Source organism: Vitis vinifera, chromosome 12 (assembly GCF_030704535.1).
Source record: "Vitis vinifera cultivar Pinot Noir 40024 chromosome 12, ASM3070453v1".
Taxonomy (NCBI): Eukaryota; Viridiplantae; Streptophyta; class Magnoliopsida; order Vitales; family Vitaceae; genus Vitis; species Vitis vinifera.
In genome coordinates, this window is record NC_081816.1 from 22770931 (window position 1) to 22791840 (window position 20910).

At 37.6% G+C, this 20910-nt stretch overlaps 1 protein-coding gene across 2 annotated transcripts; it reads right to left on the minus strand.

The window, feature by feature from the left end:
* Positions 1-6531: 6531 nt before the first annotated feature.
* LOC100262558 (MACPF domain-containing protein At4g24290) lies at positions 6532-19421 on the minus strand. Of its 2 annotated transcripts, none has more exons than XM_002263187.4 (8): positions 19132-19421; positions 17476-17751; positions 16520-16758; positions 15607-15808; positions 9604-9672; positions 9299-9485; positions 8080-8246; positions 6532-7691 (listed from the first exon to the last, which is right to left on the minus strand). In XM_002263187.4, the coding sequence occupies exons 1-8, from the start codon at positions 19144-19146 to the stop codon at positions 7005-7007; spliced, it is 1842 nt and encodes a 613-aa protein (XP_002263223.2). In that variant the 5' UTR covers positions 19147-19421; the 3' UTR covers positions 6532-7004. The 2 variants fall into 2 exon arrangements, with proteins under 2 accessions (XP_002263223.2, XP_010657979.1); XM_010659677.3 differs by having other exon boundaries at positions 17476-17760.
* Between the last annotated feature and the right edge of the window lie 1489 nt (positions 19422-20910).

Here is a 20910-nt window from a genome sequence, read left to right on the forward strand (position 1 = left end):
TTTGGGAATTGTTTTATAAAGAACCATTTTTGTTTTCAAAAACAAAATAAAGATTGGGAAATGAATTCAAAAAACAGTTTTTGTTTTTAAAAACAAAAATTAAAAAATTAAAAAATTAAAAATACATGTTTGATTGAATTAATAAAAAAAATAGTTTTATAAAAAAATAATAAATAAAATTGTATTTTCTTTTAACAATATAATATTGTAAATATAAATAATTTTTAGATAAAAAATTATATCCATTTTTAGAATAATTTTCATAATTTTAAATTTTAAAAAATTGTATCCATTTTAAAATATAAAATTTGTTTTTCCTCCTTTTTTTTTTTTTCTTTCTTTTTTGTTTTAATCTTTTTGCACCATACATCCCTTACCCTCAATTGTTTTTTTCCAATAACACTTCTTTCTCCCCTCTCGTAGATATCTCTTCGACTCTCTCTCTCTCTCTTCTCATCAACTCCATTTCTCTAACTCTTCTCTCCCTCCCTCTTCTCATCAACTCCATTTCTCACTCCTCTCTTCCTCCCTCTTCTTATCACCTCCATTTCCCCACTCCTCTCTCTTCCCTCACTTTCCCACATATTTTCTCATCTAAAAATAGCCCATAGTCATACCCTCCTCCATACAAACCTCCATTGCCCCATCTATGTAGAGTCCATGTTGCAACGTCGCTATCATCCTCCATGATCACCACCACCAATTTATTCTCTAATTTGGAAAGAAGAAAATACATATACATATATATATATATATAAGCGCCTGTTTTGATAAATGTTTTCAAAAGCAATTCTAAAAATATAGTTTTTAACAACAATTTTTTAAAATTGTTTTATAATATTTTTAACAGAAAAGATAATGCTCGACCACTAAGTGATAATGTCCATCTGTTAAGTGATAATGTCCATCTGTTGTAAACGTTTATCAGTTATAATGTTTATCTTTTTAATTAAACTAGGAGTAGGAATGTTTATCCTTTTAGTTAAACTGGGAGTAGGACTCTTTATGTAAATATCCACCTCTCTTCCTATATAAGTTGTACGTATTTCACATTCTGGAGAATAAAAAATTTTCAGCCTTTATTCCACAACTTTTGTCATGGTATCAGAGCCAGATACCTGAAGAAAATATACTCACACAAAGATGATAGAACCATCTTCACCTCTTTACCTACATCCATCTGATAATCTAGGGGCAACCATCACGACATGTGTGTTCAATGGTGAAAATTATGATATGTGAAAGAAGGTTGTTAGAAATGCATTGAGAGCGAAAAACAAGCTTGGGATCATTGATGGGACAGTAAACAAACCAAAAGGAGAAAATGGAAACGAATTGAATGCATGGGAAGCATGTAACCCGATGATTATATCATGGATGTTTAATGTGATCAACAAGAGTTTACATTCAAGTGTAGCCTATGCGCTGACTACAAAAGACATGTGGGAGGATCTCAAAGAAAGATATGTTGTTGGAAATGCTCCGAGGGTTCATCAACTCAAAAGTGAAATCGTGAACTTGAAACAAGAAGGAATGACAGTTGCTGCATATTATGCCAAAATAAAAGGCATGTGGGATGAATTAAATCAATACATCGAGATACCTGAGTGCACTTGTGGAGCAGCTCAAGCAATAATGAAAAGTAGAGAAGATGAGAAGGCACATCAGTTTCTCATGGGTCTAGATGACACTACATTCGGGACCGTGAGATCGTCTATCTTAGCCCTTGATGCCTTACCTACATTGGAAAAATATATGCAATGGTTACACAAGAAGAACGCCATCATAGCATGGCCAGAGGAGCCGATCGTGCTAAAATAACAGCTTTTACAGCGTAGACAGAGAAAGCTGGAGGACAAACAAATAAAAGTGGGAGTTGTACATATTGCGGAAAGACGAGACATGATGTTGCAGATTGATTTCAACTAAAAGGATACCTCGACTGGTGGCCAACACGCCAAATGGGACGAGGAAGGGGACATGGACGTGGCCACAACAGTTATGCTAGAAGATGAGCAACTTTAGGACGCGTTCATTATGCAAATGCAGTTGCTGAAGCAGAAACGCAAGAAAAAGGACAGTACGTTGGACATGATGTGGAATGTAGTATGATCCCAGGACTGAATGATGACAACTTCCAAAAACTCATAGCTCTACTCAGAAATGGAAGCAGTAATGCAGAAAAACTGATCGATAAGAATAAAATTGTGGAAGAATGGATATTGGATAGTGATGCATCCATGCATATAACAGGAAGGAGAGATTTGTTCGATTAGCTACGTAAAGGGGAGACAACATGTGTGGGACTGCCTGATGGAACAAAAACCGTAGCAAATGAAATGGGATATGTGAAGCTCTTTAAAGATTTATGCTTAAAAGATGTTCTATATGTCCTTACCTTGAAATGCAATTTAATCTCTATAGGCCAATTATTAAAAGAAAAATATTATATAATCATATTTACTGATTTGTTTTGTGTGATACATGACCGCACTTCGAGGAATCCAATTGGAGTGGGTGAGCTGAGGAATGGAGTGTACTACTACAAGCCATTACAAGAAGAGAAGGTGAATGCAGTGAAAGTAGAAGAAAAGTACGAATTGTGGCACAAGAGGTTAAGGCATCCTTCAGATCGTGTTTTAGCTTCCATTCATAGTTTAGGAAATAATGTGATGAAAGGAATTAAGGACTATGTTTGTGATTCATGTTGTCGTGGAAAACAAGTACGAAATTCTTTTCAGTCGAGTAATAAAAGAGCATCTGAAATTTTTAATCTTATACATGTAGATATATGGGGTCCATATCAAACTCCCACTACTTCAGGGGCACATTATTTTCTTACCATTGTAGATGATCATAGTAGAGGGGTGTGGATATATCTCATGAAAGAAAAGAGCAAAACCAAATATATTTTACAAAATTTTTGTTTTATGACCAAAACGCAATTTGATAAACCGATTAAATGCATTAGAAGTGATAATGGATTAGAATTTTGCTCAGGACAAATGATGAGTTTCTATAAGAAAAGGAATATTAAGGGAGAGTAGCCTAGTAAACACCCCACAACAAAATGGGAGAGTGGAGATAAAACACCAACACATATTAAATATTGCTAGGACATTGCAATTTCAAGCTTGTCTACCAATAGATTTTTGGGGAGAATGTGTTTTAACGGCAGCATACTTGATAAATCGAACCCCCACACCTATATTAGATGGAAAGACGCCTTATGAAATATTATTTGGTGAGAAACCGAATTATGAGCACCTGAGAGTCTTTGGTAGTTTGTGTTATGCCCATAAAAAGTCACGTAGTAATGATAAGTTTGATGCTAGAAGCCGGCGATGCGTATTTGCAGGTTATCCCTATGGAAAGAAAGGATGGAAACTTCACGATCTAGAAACCAAAGAACAGTTTGAGAGTAGGGATGTAATATTTCATGAAACAATTTTTCCTTTTTGTCAAAGCAGTAAGGGAGATAAGGAACAAAAATTCCATAACAATGGGAACATAGAATCTTACATTGAAGATGATGATGTCATAGTAAAGAAAACATGTGAAAGAGAGAGTGAGAAAAATAGTGAAAGGGAGAAAGGGGAAGAAAATATGGAGATAGGAAAGGATCAAAGCCAGGGGGAGATGCTTGGTAGGGGACATAGACAACACAAAGAACTGAGACATCTCCAAGATTATATATGTTATTCAGCTAGAAGCTTAAGTACACTTTGTTCCAAGGCAAGCTCAATCCAAAAGGTGCCCTCAGGTGAGCCTTATCCTATTGCGAATTGTGTGACTTATACAATATTTTTTGTTGGCCATCGAGCTTTTATTGCAGCAATAAATATTGAAAAGGAACCAAGAACTTACAAAGAAGCGGTTACAGACAACAGATGGAGAGAAGCCATGGCAAAGGAAATTGAAACATTGGAGACTAATCAAACATGGAAAGTAGTTGACCTACCGCCAGAAAAGAAAGCAATAGGATGCAAGTGGATATACAAAATAAAATACAACGCAGATGGATCAATCGAGCAATACAAAGCAAGGTTAGTGGTGCAAGGATTTACACAGATTGAAGGAATAGACTATCAAGAGACGTTTGCTCCAGTGGCAAAAATGACAAGTGTAAGGTGCTTTCTAGCTGTAGTAGTGGCGAAAAGATGGGAATTACACCAAATGGACGTAAACAACGCATTTCTACACGGAGACCTTGAAGAAAAAGTGTATATGAAGCTGCCAGAAGGGTTCAAGGCCACTAGAAAGAACAAAGTTTGCAAGTTACAAAAATCGTTGTATGGATTGAAATAGGCATCGAGACAATGGTTTGTGAAACTCACAACAGCTTTGAAAGAATATGGTTTTCAACAATCATTGGCTGATTATTCACTCTTTACTTATTGACGTGGAAACATAGTGATGAACCTATTGGTATATGTGGATGATTTAATATTGGTTGGGAATGACAACAAAGTATGCGAAGCTTTCAAAAACTTTCTTGACAGAAAATTTGGAATCAAGAATCTGGGACAATTGAAATACATTCTTGGAATCGAGGTGGCAATAGGCAAGGATGGATTATTTTTATCACAACAAAAATATGCTTTAAACATTATAGAGGAATGTGGGCTGTTAGGAGCGAGACCAGTGGAATTTCCAATGGAAGAAAACCACAAACTAGCACTTGCTAATGGGAGATTGCTAAAAGACCCAGGAATGTACAGGCGACTTGTAGGACGATTGATATACTTGACTGTAACAAGGCCAGACCTGACGTATGTTGTTCATGTTTTGTCACAATTCATGCAAAGTCCACGGGAAGAACACCTAGATGCAGCTTATAGAGTCGTTCGATATCTGAAGAAATGACCAGGTCAAGGAATAGTTATGAAAGTAGAAAATGACCTTCAGCTTTATTGTTATTCAGATTCGGACTAGGTAAGTTGTCCATTAACAAGACGATCAATTAGCGGATGTTGCGTTAAACTTAGGACATCACCAATTTTGTGGAGGTGCAAAAAGCAAGGAACTATATCAAGATCTTCAACAGAAGCAGAGTACCGTTCCATGGCAATGGCAGCAAGCGAGTTAACGTAGCTAAAATCACTTCTTGCATCATTAGGAGTGCTTCATGATAAGCCAATGAAATTATACTGTGATAATAAGACTGCTTTACACATTGCAGCAAATCTCGTATTCCATGAGAGGACCAAACACATCGAAATAGACTGTCATTTTGTTCGAGAGAAGGTGCAATCAGGTGAGATAGTGACAACATATCTTCCTTCAAAGCTACAAGTAGCAAACCTGTTCACCAAAGCACTTGGAAGACAACAATTCCTTTTCTTATCAAGCAAGTTGGGCATTCGAGATCTTCATGCACCAACTTGAGGGGAAGTAACAAAAAAGATAATGCTCAGCCACTAAGTGATAATGTTCATCTGTTGTAAACGTTTATCAGTTATAATGTTTATCTTTTTAGTTAAACTAGAAGTAGGAATGTTTATCCTTTTAGTTAAACTGGAAGTAGGACTCTTTATGTAAATATCCACCTCTCTTCCTATATAAGTTGTACGTGTTTCACATTCTGGAGAATAAAAAATTTTCAACCTTTATTCCACAACTTTTGTCAATTTTGTAGAACAAAAGTTTATTTAGATACCTAAAAGATTTCTAACCCATTTTTAATATTTTTAAATATATTCTAAAAATAATTTTGTCTAATGTTTTACTTTTAATCATTCTATATACTTATATAATTATTTTTTTAAACAACCTCATAAAACAAATAAAAACAACTAAAAAATATTCTTTAAAAACACCTTGTTTCCTATTCTTAAAAATATAAAACAGTTTTTAATAATCAAACGTGTTTTCCTATTTTATCATTTTGAAAAACAAAAAACTGTTACCATTTTCCGTATAGTCGAACAAGGATGGTGAGCTTAAATGAATTCAGGGTTTAGTTCAATTTTTTTGTATTATGCAAGGCTTAAAGGTTTGAGGATTTGTTGTCGGTGTGTGTTTGGATGTGCGTTTTTCTTTTTCAAAATTATTCCATCTTTTTTTCTAGTGGATTTTTTGTTTAGTTAACAATACCAAAAAACACAGGAAACAAACAACTTCATTGGGTTTTCCCAAAAAACCAATGTGAAAACACGAAAATAAGGAGAACATTCCAAGGACACGCCAAACTTTTTTTCAAAGTTCCTTTTTTAGGAAACTCGCTTAGTACGAATGAGACAGACTTGGTTCAACTTTTAGTTTCTTTTATCCCTTTACTAATAAAAATTGAATCCAATCAAACCAGCCTTAAAACCTTTTCACAACATTAATGGATAGTAAACATCCTTGAGCTTCATAACTACGCCTAAAGGCCTCTCCTGTAGGGTTGGTTGTCCTAAAAGAATAAAAGGTTCAAACAAACAAACAAAATCATGCCCCAGATGATGGTAAGTACAAGCCAAGTTTCCTAAAACCCTAAAATTTTGTTTTCAGAGATCTGGGAATTTTGTGCTATTGCATAATCCAGAGTTCCCAGGAAAAAAAATGAGCAGGCTTTCCTATCAATCTTATTAGTAATGAACCCAAAACAACACTGTGATCATGGACCAATTTACATACCTGTTGGGTTGGATAGAGGTAGGACTGCTGGATACAACGAATCGTAGTTTCGGGGAGTCCAGGGATTACTGCAATTGTGTAAACCGGGGAGAAATGCAGAAAGGTGTAAAAATACCTTGTAACCCAATCACAGGCAGCAGTGCGAAGAATCTACAATGGAAACACAAGGTTACAAACACAACCACCAACACTGATGAAGGACAATGAAAACTGTTGACACAACCAACAGAACAAATTCCGACTCGCTTCCAAGCTCTCTCCCTCATCTTCCCCACCTTGTAAGCTCCTCCTTCACCCGTATGTTGCTTTCAGTTTCGATGCTTGTCACCCATGCCTCAATGTAAAACTCATTTGCCGTTTAAAAGGGAAGATAGTACACTCTGCTAGGGTTCCTCGGGTGCTTCTTCATCAGATAAGAGTACAGTTAGTAAAGAAAATTTAACCTTGAGTGAGATCCTGCCCTTTTCGAGCATAAGTCTTGCTCCAGAAACAACCCAGTAGCCAGGAGTTTCCTGTGGTCCTCTTGTCATCTCTGTTGCATCGACAAACTTCAGAAGCCTCGGTGCTTGGACAGGCACTGGTGGGCCCCCTGGGTAGACGGCAGAGTTTATGTTCACATCAGCAGGCCGTGGAGGCGGCTTTTGAACTGTTGTGAAGGGATGGCTGATTAGAGTGGATATGAGTCCAGACTTCTGAGCCAAGCCCGGTGATCCATCCCACTCTGGAGCCTTTACCAGCATGGCTCCTGAAACAGTTGAGAAGCGGAGTCGTAGGAAGAGGACCTTTTTAAAGCCGTAACCCCCAACTTGTAGTTGGGCTCCAGTTACTATAGAAAAGTCATCGTCAGCCTGAACAGGAGCAGTGCATACATGTGAAAAGTTCTTCCATTGAACTTTCTCGTAGTACTTGTGGTCGTAGGTCTCATGACGGAAGTTGGCACTAGGATCATCTTCGAGTTGGAAGATTTTTGGGAGGGAAGAGAGGTGCTGCAAGTGGATCGCTAATCGGTTGCTTCTTTTACCTTCTAGATAGAGCCTGAGGCCTGTCACTGGCCGCTTACCCACATCAACCTGTAAAGGGATTGATCAACTGATTAAACAAAGTCTCAGTTTTTTAGGGCCGTAATTGGTACTCGGAAATCCCAATTTCTCAAATTTGGAACAACATGGGTAACATGAGTTTTCTGTAACAATCTCCTGAAACTAATTCTCCAGAAACCCAGAAGAACGACTTTTCTCGATGGCATGGCTGCTCAGTCTCAATATATGCAACTTATTTGTTAAGGTCAAATTGTAAAGTCAGGTAGGCCATATTTTAGTCTAGCTCAAGGATGCAAAATCTGAATCAATGGATAAAGAAGAAGCACACTTCTGAGCCCAAACACTAGGGAATAAAATAGCAGGATTAATCTCTTTTTGATAAGAATAGGACAAGAATATCTGAAAAAAGAAGGTTTACCGGATTGGTATTCACATAAAGCTTGGGACCCATGAAGCTGAACTGCAAAAATGCACTGTTTTGTTGCCTCCTTTGTGGACCAAGAGGAAGTTCACTGAACACTGGTGCCCACTGCCTTGGCAGTTGAAATTCCAAAAACTGGCGTAGTTCTTCAATGGGTGGTTTATCTGCAAGGACAATGAAAATGTTACAGATGGTTAGTTCAAATGATTTTGACCGATTCAGCAGCAATAAGCAAAAGAATGTGAACGCTGCCTTTTTCTACACTTATATTGTGAAATTGCACCAAAGCCAACAAAATCTCATGTTTTGAAGCCAAAGGAACCACTCCAAAATTTTAACCACGCATAGTTCCTCATATTCTAACTATAACATCACGACTTGAAAGATTCAATCTCGAGCAAAAGTTGCCTCCTCCCCTTCTGCTGTTAAGCTTGGCAGAGAATAGAGGAACTTGAGTGACTTGGAAGGTGATAACTATAATGTGATTATTGGAGAGAAAAATGAGTACGAGGTCACTCATAATATTCCAATGTGATCAAAGGTGCAAATGATAAAAGCAAGAATTAAAAGACTGGAGATTTGGTCTTTTAAATGGAACTGTTTGCAGTGGGCTACATGCCCCTTAAGATTCCTCAGCTTTTGGGTGTCTAGTTTTTCATTTTTTTTTCTTCTTCAACAAAGTTTTTGGATTTTTAGTTTTTCATAAAATCAATATAATTCGTTCTTCTAGTGTTATTTATTTTTTCTCTTGTTATGAATGATCCTTCCCTTTCAAACCAGAACTTCATATCTGAACTTTGGTTATTAAAGGAACCGAAAAAAGGTGGTTGCATACACACTAGTGACCCTATGTCTATAAATAGCATGTCTTAGATCTTGTTCTATGTCATTTAAAAGAGCTGTATTTCCATAACTCCATATCCTAAAATACGCTTCACATGTCTTATATCTTGTTCTAAGCATTTACCTACATTCATAACATAACCCTATTTTATTTTGCCCAATGGAAATCAGATTGCATAAGACCTCTTGCATGCATACAGCCAGTTCACCCACCCTTTTTGCCAGATCTAATATTATTGAGGTGCCACTAGTCAAACTATAGAAAAAAAATTTACTCAAAGAACGATATGGATGAATAGATACTTTTATTTATATAATATGATAATAGACAAAATCCAACAAATAAACCAACCAACCAAAGGATATTGCTCACATCGTAAATAGAGATTTATGGCATGGCTCAAGAATCCACTCCCTTGGACTCCATTCAACAAAGAGGTAATTGGGATAAAGGACATTGATATCACATCAGGTGCAGACTGAACAGTTTGCAACCACTCATTATGGGATAGGTTCTTGTTATCGCTTCCACCTCTCCTTTTGCAAATGCTCACAATATCCTGCATTTAAATTAATTAAATGACAAAATGAAAATTTTTAATAAAAGGTAATATCAATTCTAGATTTCCTAAAACACGTTTCCAGAGGACTTCAAGAAAATGATATGATAACACATACATCCTTATGTGAATAAGAACTTGACGGACTGGTATCTGCAAACCTCAGCCGCTGCTCCCTGATTTCAAACTGAAATAAAAATGATTAGATAAGATACAGCTAGGTTTCTTTCCAGGTGGCTCACAATTGGCAGATGAAACAAAAAGACCTTCCCTTACCAACTTTAAACAACAAACCATGACTGCGAAGTCCACTACTGTAGTAATTCTAAACCAAGGAAAAATATGTAGACAATATCTGGACCAAAGAAACACTTTATTTTGAAGTTTGTACACATGAAAAGATCATATCATATGAAGTCCTTAATCCTTCACAAAAAGTAAGTATAAGACTGATCACCTCTATGAAGTTGATTAAAATAGAAAAAGTAGGTAATGACTACTTTGGCAACTTACTTGAGCTGAACAACCAGAAATCAACACCATAGACATGTAGTCATAAAATGATGATCAATTATGTCATTACTTGCAGGCAGGCTGGGCAATAACAATGCAATCCCAATTAAACATTAGTTAAAAATCTAAAAAAGTTGCCTAGTTAAGAGGCAGCATGCGTTGTTAGGATATCAAATTTTCATGTTTTGCAGTAATTCAAATTAACATAATGAATATGAGGGGGAAAAATTTTGATCAGAGCTGTGAACTCAAATTATGCATAGTCTAAACACCCCGCTTATTAGGGAGTAAAAGCATAGTGAAATTTAGAAAATCACTTCTGTTGAATATAATGTATTTATAGTATATTATCTTTCCTTGTTAATATAGGTCACATGTATGGTAGTTAGGACTCCTAGCCTTGTATATATATCTCTCAATTGTAAGTTGAGATTAAATGAATGAGAATTAAGGTTTTTCTTCTTTCTCTCTCTCTCAACATGGTATCAGAGCTAGGGAAGAAAACCTAATTCTTTCCTGTTTCCCGTGTCATCAACTCCGGGAAACCTTCCGGTGACCGTGTTTCATTCCGGTCACCTTCCCCATCTCCCAATACTTTCCGGTCAGTCGGAACGTCGTTAGAAACCACTCACCGCCGGCGAAATTTTCCGGCGACCTATTTTTTCGACACCGACCATACCAAAAGGAGCGCCTGGAGGAGATCTCCAACTTTTGTGAAGCCACCAGCACCAAAAGAGCATCCACGCGCCGGCCACGCGCCATTTTCCAGTCGGCGGCTGCATCTCACGCGCCGGCGCGTGAGGGCGCGTGAGGAATTTTCCGGCGACGCGCCTCCTCCTCCAGCTTCGCCTGACGCCGACCAGCCTCCCTACCTCCTTGGTTTTCCCATCCGAGCCCTGCACGTACCTCTTTTGGGGATTTTTGTCTCCGTCGGCCCTCCAAACAGTCTTTCCGGCGAAGCTCCGGCTACTTTTTCTCCATCCCAATCCCTGCACGGGCCTTGGGAAGTGTTCGTCTACCTTTCTGGTGGTACCACGCTGCGATCTGAGGCCGTCTCCCTTTGTCGGTGGTGCCACGCCGCAATCTGAAGCCGTATTAGGGCTCTCTTCGATCCAAACATACTTCATTCTCCAGATAAGTGGATATGGCCCAGTCCTCTGATTCTCCGCTGCCTCAGCCTCCGAGCTCCTCTGCATCTCAGGCTTCTATTGCCTCTGTTGCCCAGCCTGGTAATGCCTCTGCCTGCCTTACCCACACATCTTCTCTTGGACCCTGGATTCTAGATTCTGGAGCTTCTGATCACCTATCTGGTAATAAGGATCTTTTCTCCTCTATTACTACTACCTCTGCTTTACCTACTGTTACCTTAGCTAATGGTTCTCAAACTGTGGCTAAAGGTATTGGTTTGGCCCTTCCTCTGCCTTCTCTACCTCTCACTTCTGTCCTTTATACTCCTGAATGTCCTTTTAATCTTATCTCCATCAGCAAACTCACTCGTACTCTTAATTGCTCTATTACCTTTTCTGATAAATTTGTGACCTTGCAGGACCGGAGTACGGGGAAGACGATTGGCATAGGACGTGAGTCTCAAGGCCTCTATCACCTCACCTCGGATTCATCTGCTGCAGTTTGCATTTCCACTGATGCCCCTCTCCTCATTCACAATCGTCTGGGTCATCCTAGTCTCTCCAAGTTCCAAAAGATGGTCCCTCGTTTTTCCACTTTGTCGTCGCTTCCGTGTGAGTCATGTCAGCTTGGGAAACATACTAGTGTCTCGTTCCCAAAGCATTTGAATAATCGGGCAAAGTCTCCTTTTGAGCTTGTCCACACTGATGTTTGGGGTCCTTGTCGGACTGCGTCTACTTTAGGATTTCAGTATTTTGTCACTTTCATTGATGACTATTCTCGATGTACTTGGTTATTTTTAATGAAAAATCGAGCTGAGTTATTCTCTATTTTCCAGAAATTTTATGCTGAAATCCAAACCCAATTCAATATTTCTATTCGTGTGTTACGCAGTGACAATGCCAGAGAATATTTTTCAGCCCCATTTACTTCGTTTATGTCTCATCATGGGATTCTTCATCAGTCTTCTTGTGCTCATACTCCTCAACAAAATGGGGTAGCTGAACGCAAGAATCGACATCTTGTTGAGACAGCTCGTACTATCCTCCTCCATAGTAATGTTCCTTTTCGTTTTTGGGGGGACGCTGTTCTTACCGCTTGTTATTTGATTAATCGTATGCCCTCCTCTGTTTTACACGATCAGATTCCTCACTCCCTTCTCTTCCCTGACCAACCACTTTATTTCCTTCCTCCTCGTGTCTTTGGTTGTACTTGTTTTGTTCATATTCTCACTCCTGGACAGGACAAGCTTTCCGCCAAAGCCATGAAGTGCCTCTTCTTGGGATATTCCAAACTTCAGAAGGGTTATCGTTGTTATTCCCTTGAGACTCATCGATACTTTATCTCCGCTGATGTCACCTTCTTTGAGGACTCACCATTCTTTTCCGCCAAAGCCATGAAGTCTTGCCCATTCCCATTGTCTCCCCACCTGATGCTATGCCTCCTCGACCACTTCAGGTTTATCATCGTCGCCCTCCTGTCGTTGCTCCTCTCCCTTTTGCTGAGGCACCTGCTCACTCACTTCCTATCCCTTCGGCTTCACCTGCCCCGGCTCTGCCTTCTCCTAATGACTTACCCATTGCTGCTCGGAAAGGTACTCGCTCTACTCGTAATCCTCATCCTATTTACAATTTTTTGAGTTATCATCGATTATCTTCACCCTATTCTGCTTTTGTTTCTGCTATATCCTCTGTTTCTCTTCCAAAGAGCACCCATGAAGCTCTTTCCCATCCAGGCTGGCGACAGGCAATGGTGGATGAAATGGTTGCTCTGCACTCTAATGGCACTTGGGATCTTGTTGTTTTACCCTTTGGTAAATCTACAGTTGGTTGTCGTTGGGTCTATGCAGTTAAGGTTGGTCCTGATGGTCAGGTTGATCGCCTTAAGGCCCGCTTAGTTGCTAAAGGCTATACTCAGGTTTATGGTTCTGATTATGGTGACACATTCTCCCCTGTTGCCAAGATTGCTTCTGTCCGCTTGCTTCTCTCCATGGCTGCTATGTGTTCTTGGCCTCTTTATCAGTTGGATATTAAAAATGTCTTCCTTCATGGTGATCTTGCCGAGGAAGTTTATATGGAGCAACCTCCTGGTTTTGTTGCTCAGGGGGAGTCTGGTTTAGTGTGCAGGTTACGCCGTTCTCTATATGGCTTGAAACAATCTCCTCGAGCATGGTTTAGCCGTTTTAGTTCTGTTGTTCAAGAGTTTGGCATGGTTCGCAGTACAGCAGACCATTCAGTTTTCTATCATCATAACTCCTTGGGGCAGTGTATTTATCTGGTTGTTTATGTGGACGACATCGTCATTACAAGCAGTGATCAGGATGGTATTCAGAAACTAAAGCAACATCTTTTTACCCACTTTCAGACCAAAGACTTGGGGAAACTCAAGTATTTCTTGGGAATTGAGATAGCTCAATCCAGTTCTGGTGTGGTCCTTTCCCAAAGGAAGTATGCTTTAGACATCCTGGAAGAAACCGGTATGTTAGACTGTAAACCAGTAGACACACCTATGGATCCGAATGTCAAACTTGTACCAGGACAGGGGGAGCCTTTAGGAGACCCCGGGAGATATCGACGGCTCGTAGGTAAATTGAACTATCTCACCATTACTCGTCCAGACATTTCTTTTCCTGTGAGTGTTGTTAGTCAATTCCTACAGTCACCATGTGATAGTCATTGGGATGCCGTAATCCGCATTCTTCGATATATCAAAAGTACACCAGGCCAAGGTGTATTGTACGAGAATAGAGGTCATACTCAGGTTGTTGGTTACACAGATGCAGATTGGGCTGGCTCACCCACAGATAGACGTTCCACTTCAGGGTACTGTGTTTTTATTGGAGGTAATCTAATATCTTGGAAGAGTAAGAAACAAGATGTAGTGGCCAGATCTAGCGCTGAAACCGAGTATCGAGCTATGGCTTTGGCAACATGTGAACTCATATGGTTGAGACATCTTCTTCGGGAGTTGAGATTTGGAAATGATGAACAGATGAAACTCATCTGTGATAACCAGGCCGCATTACATATTGCATCCAATCCAGTCTTTCATGAAAGGACCAAGCATATTGAAGTTGACTGTCATTTCATTAGAGAGAAGATCGCATCAGGATGTGTTGCTACAAGTTTTGTTAATTCAAATGATCAACTAGCAGACATCTTCACTAAATCTCTCAGAGGTCCTAGGATTAAATATATTTGTAACAAGCTTGGTGCATATGACGTATATGCTCCAGCTTGAGGGGGAGTGTTGAATATAATGTATTTATAGTATATTATCTTTCCTTGTTAATATAGGTCACATGTATGGTAGTTAGGACTCCTAGCCTTGTATATATATCTCTCAATTGTAAGTTGAGATTAAATGAATGAGAATTAAGGTTTTTCTTCTTTCTCTCTCTCTCAACAACTTCTATTATTCAAACATCACTTGTAATCCTTTATCATAGTGGGAAGACCTTCAATTTATTTATTTATTATTTTTTTTATAAGCAAATATATTAAAAGAACGTCAAGAAAGGGGGGGGGGCGCCCTATGTATGCAGGAAGTATACTCGAAAAAACAATGAAAAACCAATCAATGAAAAACCAACAGGTAACAGAAAAAACAACCAAAAAAACCACAGCTACCTGACAGCTAAGACTATTTAACAAATCAAGCATTGACAAAATTCCCAAATCTAGCAAAGCGTTTATCTATTCCAAGAGGGCTCTAATGAAGTTCTCCTTTAACCTCTGATCTGACAGCTCTTCACCATTAAAGATTTGGCAGTTATGCTCTATCCAAATGCACCAGAACAAACATTTTAGAGCCATCTCATGACCAAAGAAGCTTTCCCCTTTTGGAAACAAATTTGATACATAGCTTTCCTTCTCTTATGAATATAATGAATGAAAGGCCTAGAAGTGATGGGAAAAGTGATAATAATCAGCAAGTCTCCAACACCTGAAAGACAGGCTACTGCCACTCATACCCAGCAAACCAGCCTCATCAAAGTGAAAAAACATCTTCAGTTCAATTCAGTGAACATGGCCCCCCAAACCAGGGTCTAAGAAACTCTTGGAACCAACTAGTCATCTCTTCTCAAAGCTAGCAGTTGGGTTAAAAACATCACACAACAAAAAATGAAACAACTCTTCTTTCTAGAGCCTCATTCTCCCGTTTCCGACTTTAAAGCCCCATTAGATTTTTACAATTCTTTTGTTTTTTTTGTTTTCTGTTGGATGTGGGTTGTGGGGTAGAACAGGTGGAGAGGGAGGGGGCTTGGTTTATATAAGTCAGCTCACAGGTTATTCTGGAAGTGATTCTCCCATGTCTTCTGGATTATAACTTTTGACCAATCTTAAACTCAGAAAGAACCTTTCTAATATAAGAACAATTGCTTAAGTCCACAAAACACAAGCATCAGATATATCATCAACTCATATGCTTAAAATTCCATTGTAGGTTTACATAGTCTAGCACAGAAGAAAATTTCACAAACCTTGTCATCCTGATAAACATGTCCAGAATTCATGCCATATTGACCACTTGCATCTACAAACCTCTTATCTGCCATCTCCTTTACCCTTTTCTGTACATCAGCAGGTTGAAGAGGTGAAGCATGCTGCTGTCTAACATATATTACATCCTTCCCGCCCATCTTCACACCAACTATAATATGGGTGCCAAATGTTTCAATAAACCTGGAATTACAGAGAAAATCATCTCAAAAATTCATTATGGTTCTCAAGCTTGAGCATGGTATACCAACACCAAACATAGGTGAAAGAAGAAAGAGATAATATCCTAGAATGCATAATTTGACCCCTCCCTCATTCTATTCATTATCAATAATGCTCAGGGTACTACAGAGATAAGGTTTATGAGTTAACATACAGGCCCCATTGGACTTTGGATAGATGGTGCTGAGAAAGTAGAATACCTAAGATTGTGCCTTTCTTGTCAAGATAAGTTTAAAATGGAATTTTTCTTGTGGAATTCATATATATATATATATATATATATATTCTAATGTGGAAATTCACACCTTTCAAGGGGTTTGGCATTCGATTCTACTAGATAAAAATAAATTAATTAATTAAAAAAAACCCTAGAAATTATGCTGACAATATGTGCCAAATTCACATGTCTTGAGAGTCTTATCGGATGCATTAACTATCAAAACTAGATAACAAGTATTATAGAAGACTTGATTGCCGTATTAAATAAAGCAAAACAAATAAATAATAAGAAGCTAAAAACAAGAAACCTCCTTGAGACCAAGGAATTATTATATACATAACTAGAATCCTAACAAAAATAGAAGCTTTTGAAACTTAGCTTTGCACATAAAATGTCCAGACTTTTATCATGCCATAGAAAATACTCTTTTTTTTGGGAGATTCAAGCTCTACCTTGCCAAGGCAGCAGGATCCCATGATGATGGAACAGCGTTCTTAACATGTTCACGAAGTACCATCTGTGATTTCTCTAGTGCAACAGTGTAGAGTGTGATGAATACCCCATCAAAAGCAAGAGTTTTTGTCTTAGCTGCATCTTTCTGCCAACAGCCTGAAAATTCAAACATAGCATTGAAGAGGCCTGATGGAATTTTACCAGTCAAGGATATCTCCTGGTTGAATTGCTCTGACATCTGGAGCAAAGTAAAGAAATATCAATGCACCCGAAATCAATGAAAGAGGAATTTAATATGCTACAGCATCAACATTGTCCTAGAATTAACTGTAAAACAAAAAAAGACTGGCACGATAGCTTAAGCAGTATGCAATCTGACCTCATTGGAGATCCAGTGCTAGAAATACTATATCAGTTAATTACTCATTATACTAAAAGTGATCAATGATAGTGCAATCATACTCAAAGTAATCAATGATGGTACAGTACCACATATAGAGAGACACAGAAAATAAGTATTTGTCATGAGAGATGATGCTGGTTATAATGAAGTTTTTTTGGGTGACAATTATTCCAATTCAAACCTTCTAAACATGAGAGAATATGATAAAGCTGTACCTATTCATTAAACAGTTAAATCCTAACTCACTGAGTTTGGGTCCTCTCCAGCAAATTTTGCAACCGAGACATGGCAACAACAAAATAAAAGTAAAAACCCTTCATCTGATGAGTCCTATTTACAACCAGTTGTTCACAAAATAGGCTGATAGGATGATATTTAACTATTGGAATCAACATTTGTTTCAAAAACATTTTCAAACATGAATAGCAGTATGAAAGGAGAGCAGACAAGTCACAAAACCATTGATATAAGATAGCAACAGAACCATAATTTATGCGACACAATCAACCCAAATAAGAGACAATCATGAGAAAAAAAACTGCATATTAATACCTGTTGGAAAGAAAGAACATCAGACCGAAACCGGGTTCGTTCCCCTTTATCACACTTTATTGATTTGGATGCATTTGGAATCGAAATCCCACCAGGCAACACAATTTCACGAACTGACTCCTCATCAATCTCAATCAACCGCGAATCAACCAAATCTCCCTTACAATACTTGAGCCGCAAATCATCCGAAATATCATACCCCCGTCCAATTGACCCAATTGCAATTTCAGCAGCTTTCTCAGCTGAAACCTTAACTGCCATTACTCTAGCATCACTCTGCACCCACTAAAAAATATGCAAATTTTAAATCAAGATTACCCCTAATTGACACACAAACACATTGCAGTGAATGAAAGTGCCAAAACAGCATAATTCCTCAATAATATTCTCTTCACCTGTTCATAACAATTAAACTGAAACTACAGTAGATATGATACAATTGGAGGGTGACTAGAGAAGATATAGAATAAAGGTGATATGGAGAGAGAATTTTAGAGAGAGAAAGAGGAGCTCAGAACCACACCAAATCCAAATGCTATGCTCCCTCAAAATATCCATATTCACATTAAAATCACCCCAATTTCACAAATTTTTCATGCATCATACTGAATCAAAATTCTAAAGCAGCAAAAAATCATGAAAAGTATTATCTTCATCCCGTCATGAAAATCAAGCTGAAATGACAGCAAAATTGATGCAAATACAAGCTAAAACCCTCAGAGGAGAAATGAAAGTAGAGAAACAAATTTCACTTCACACTTTTTTTGTGGACTAAATTAGAGCTCTGAACATCACAAGAAGAATACTAGGTTCATCAGTTAATGACAATTGATTTGCAATCACAGTGGAATTGATAAAAATTTAGACTGAAATCTAGGTGGATTCACAAATGTTGAGACCCAATTGACCCCTTTTTCATGGACCAAATCAAAGAATCAAACCACCAAAACATCACAATCATAAATAGATCACTTAATAAACAGTAAGATGAAATTGGAGAAATAAATGTTGAGAATGAGATTAACCCAACTTCACACATTTTTCATAAAAACAAAGCTCCGAAACATCACAAATCATGAACAGTGTTATCTTCATAGTTTCAAGCCAAAACCCCAGAAATGAATCTCGAGGATCAAATTACCAAAAGGTCACACATTTTCACGTCATTAAGATTAAGCTGAAATTACCTAAAAATAACACATTTTCACATCATAAATTGAAGTGAAATTCCAATTAAACTGATAGAACTTCAAGCCAAAACTTAGGTGGAGAAATGAATTTTGAGTATCAGATTACCATAATTTTAAAAATTCTCGGCAACCGAACTACAGTGGAATTCTAGTTCATCAATTCATGAACAAACTAAAACTAAAGAAAAATCAAGCCAAAATCAACATTGAGCATCAAATTATCCCAATTTCACACATGTTTTTCATCAAATCTCTAAAACACCACAACAACAACATCACCTCCACCATTCATACAACATTAAGCAAATCCAAGACAAATCCCGAGAAGCTAAGGTTCACAACCAAATTAGCCCAATTTCACACATTTCTCACAGCCAGAACCAAAACCTTCAAAACATAACACCATCCCATCACTTCAACAACATTAAGCTCAAATCACAGAAATCAATGCCGATAATTAAATTACCCCAATTTCAAGCATACTCCATCAAATCTCCAGAACATCACCACCACCACCAAAACAACATCAAGAACATCATCTCCACCACTTCCAGCACATTAAGCTGAAATTACAGTAAAATTAGAGCAAAATGGAGAAACATCGGCAGAGAATGGGAGCGCGAGTGGGGAAGAGGACTGGAGAATGAGAGCGAGAGATTTTAGAGAGAGAGAGAAAGAAACCCTAGGAGGCGGAGACCACGAGAGAAAGAGAGAAAATAAAATGATCCGGGTTTATAATTTGTTTTCAAAAATTTAGTTTGCGAATTTGACCGAATGCAAAACTTATTGTTTATGAGAGAGAGAGAGAGAGAGAGAGAGAGGAGACTTGAAAGAATGTAGTATTAATTTCTACTTAATTACTTCACTAATAACACAAAATTACTATAACTTTGATTAATCAATTAATTTTGTATACTACTTATCAATGGTAATTCATGTAGGAATAAATATACATCAAGGCAAAAGCATTTAAACCTACTTCATTTTTCATCCTTGTATTCATTATTATAAAAAATATTAACTTTTTCATAAATTGTACAATATCAAAGAAAATAGCATTATAAAAACAAATTGATGTTTAGCATAGGGCCAATAATTGGCATATATCGAAATAGGAATTAATGAATATAAATTTGATAAAAATGAAGAAGAATCACATAATAATTAAATGAATGAACATAGACGTAAACATAAACGTAAAAGTAAACCCCATGTTTTAATTTATCATTGCATTTTATTCGCATTAATCCCTAAATAACGTTTTAGTATCTTAAATTCAAGTGTGTTATATGAGTTGTAAACTTTCTTTGGGCTATATAAGTAAAGGGGTGTTGTAGAGAAAATTACATAGAAACAATTAATCAAATCCAAGCATGGGTGGCAAATCCAATCCAAGCATGACCAATGTGGTATTGCTCATATCATTTATGATGACTCTCTCACATATTCCAATGCTCTTCGCAAATTCCCTACAAGGCTACAAAGAGTAGGGATTCGTCGATTAGATTAGTCCGAAACATACATATAGAATTATCAACGAGTTTCGCAAACCAGAAAGTGTTAAAATTCATTGTTGGTCTTTGGACGATGATATTGGAAGGCATGTTTTGTGGTCTGGCCAATATTTTGAGTGGAGATTTAGAATGAGTTTCAATATCGGTAAACCTACAGTATTCAAATGCACGTTTGAATGCCGCCAATACACGAAGAACCTTACAACTCTATATAGCCCTTTGTTTATTAATAATTCATGGTCTTGCAAATTTTGTCTTCTTAGGCTAAATAGATACGGTCTTACAGGGCCAAATTTTAAGAGCCCCTGGTAGAAAGCCGATTGAAGCCTAATTTAAAGTTTGTATGAAATAACCAACCACACAACTAGTTGATTGTCAAAGCATTTTCATCGCATTAATATGTTTGGTTGAAAATGTAATTTTAATTGTCCACTCATACCTTAGCCTTTAAGCATTTTTAACACATTGATCTTCATTAAGTAGTTCAAAAAAGGATTTAGAAGACTAAAGTTAGGAGACACTTAGGAATTTTTATTCAAAATCATCCACTTATCTAAAACACTCACAAATATAATGTTTTAGGTTTAGATAGGTACTAGTATAAATGTTTCAATCAAAATTGTAATTGGCTTACTGCCAAAAGGCCACTCCATGCACACGAAAGACCCATGTTTGACCCTTGGCCTTCCATGCATGCCATTCACCTAGTAAAATAAGAACTAGACTGACAA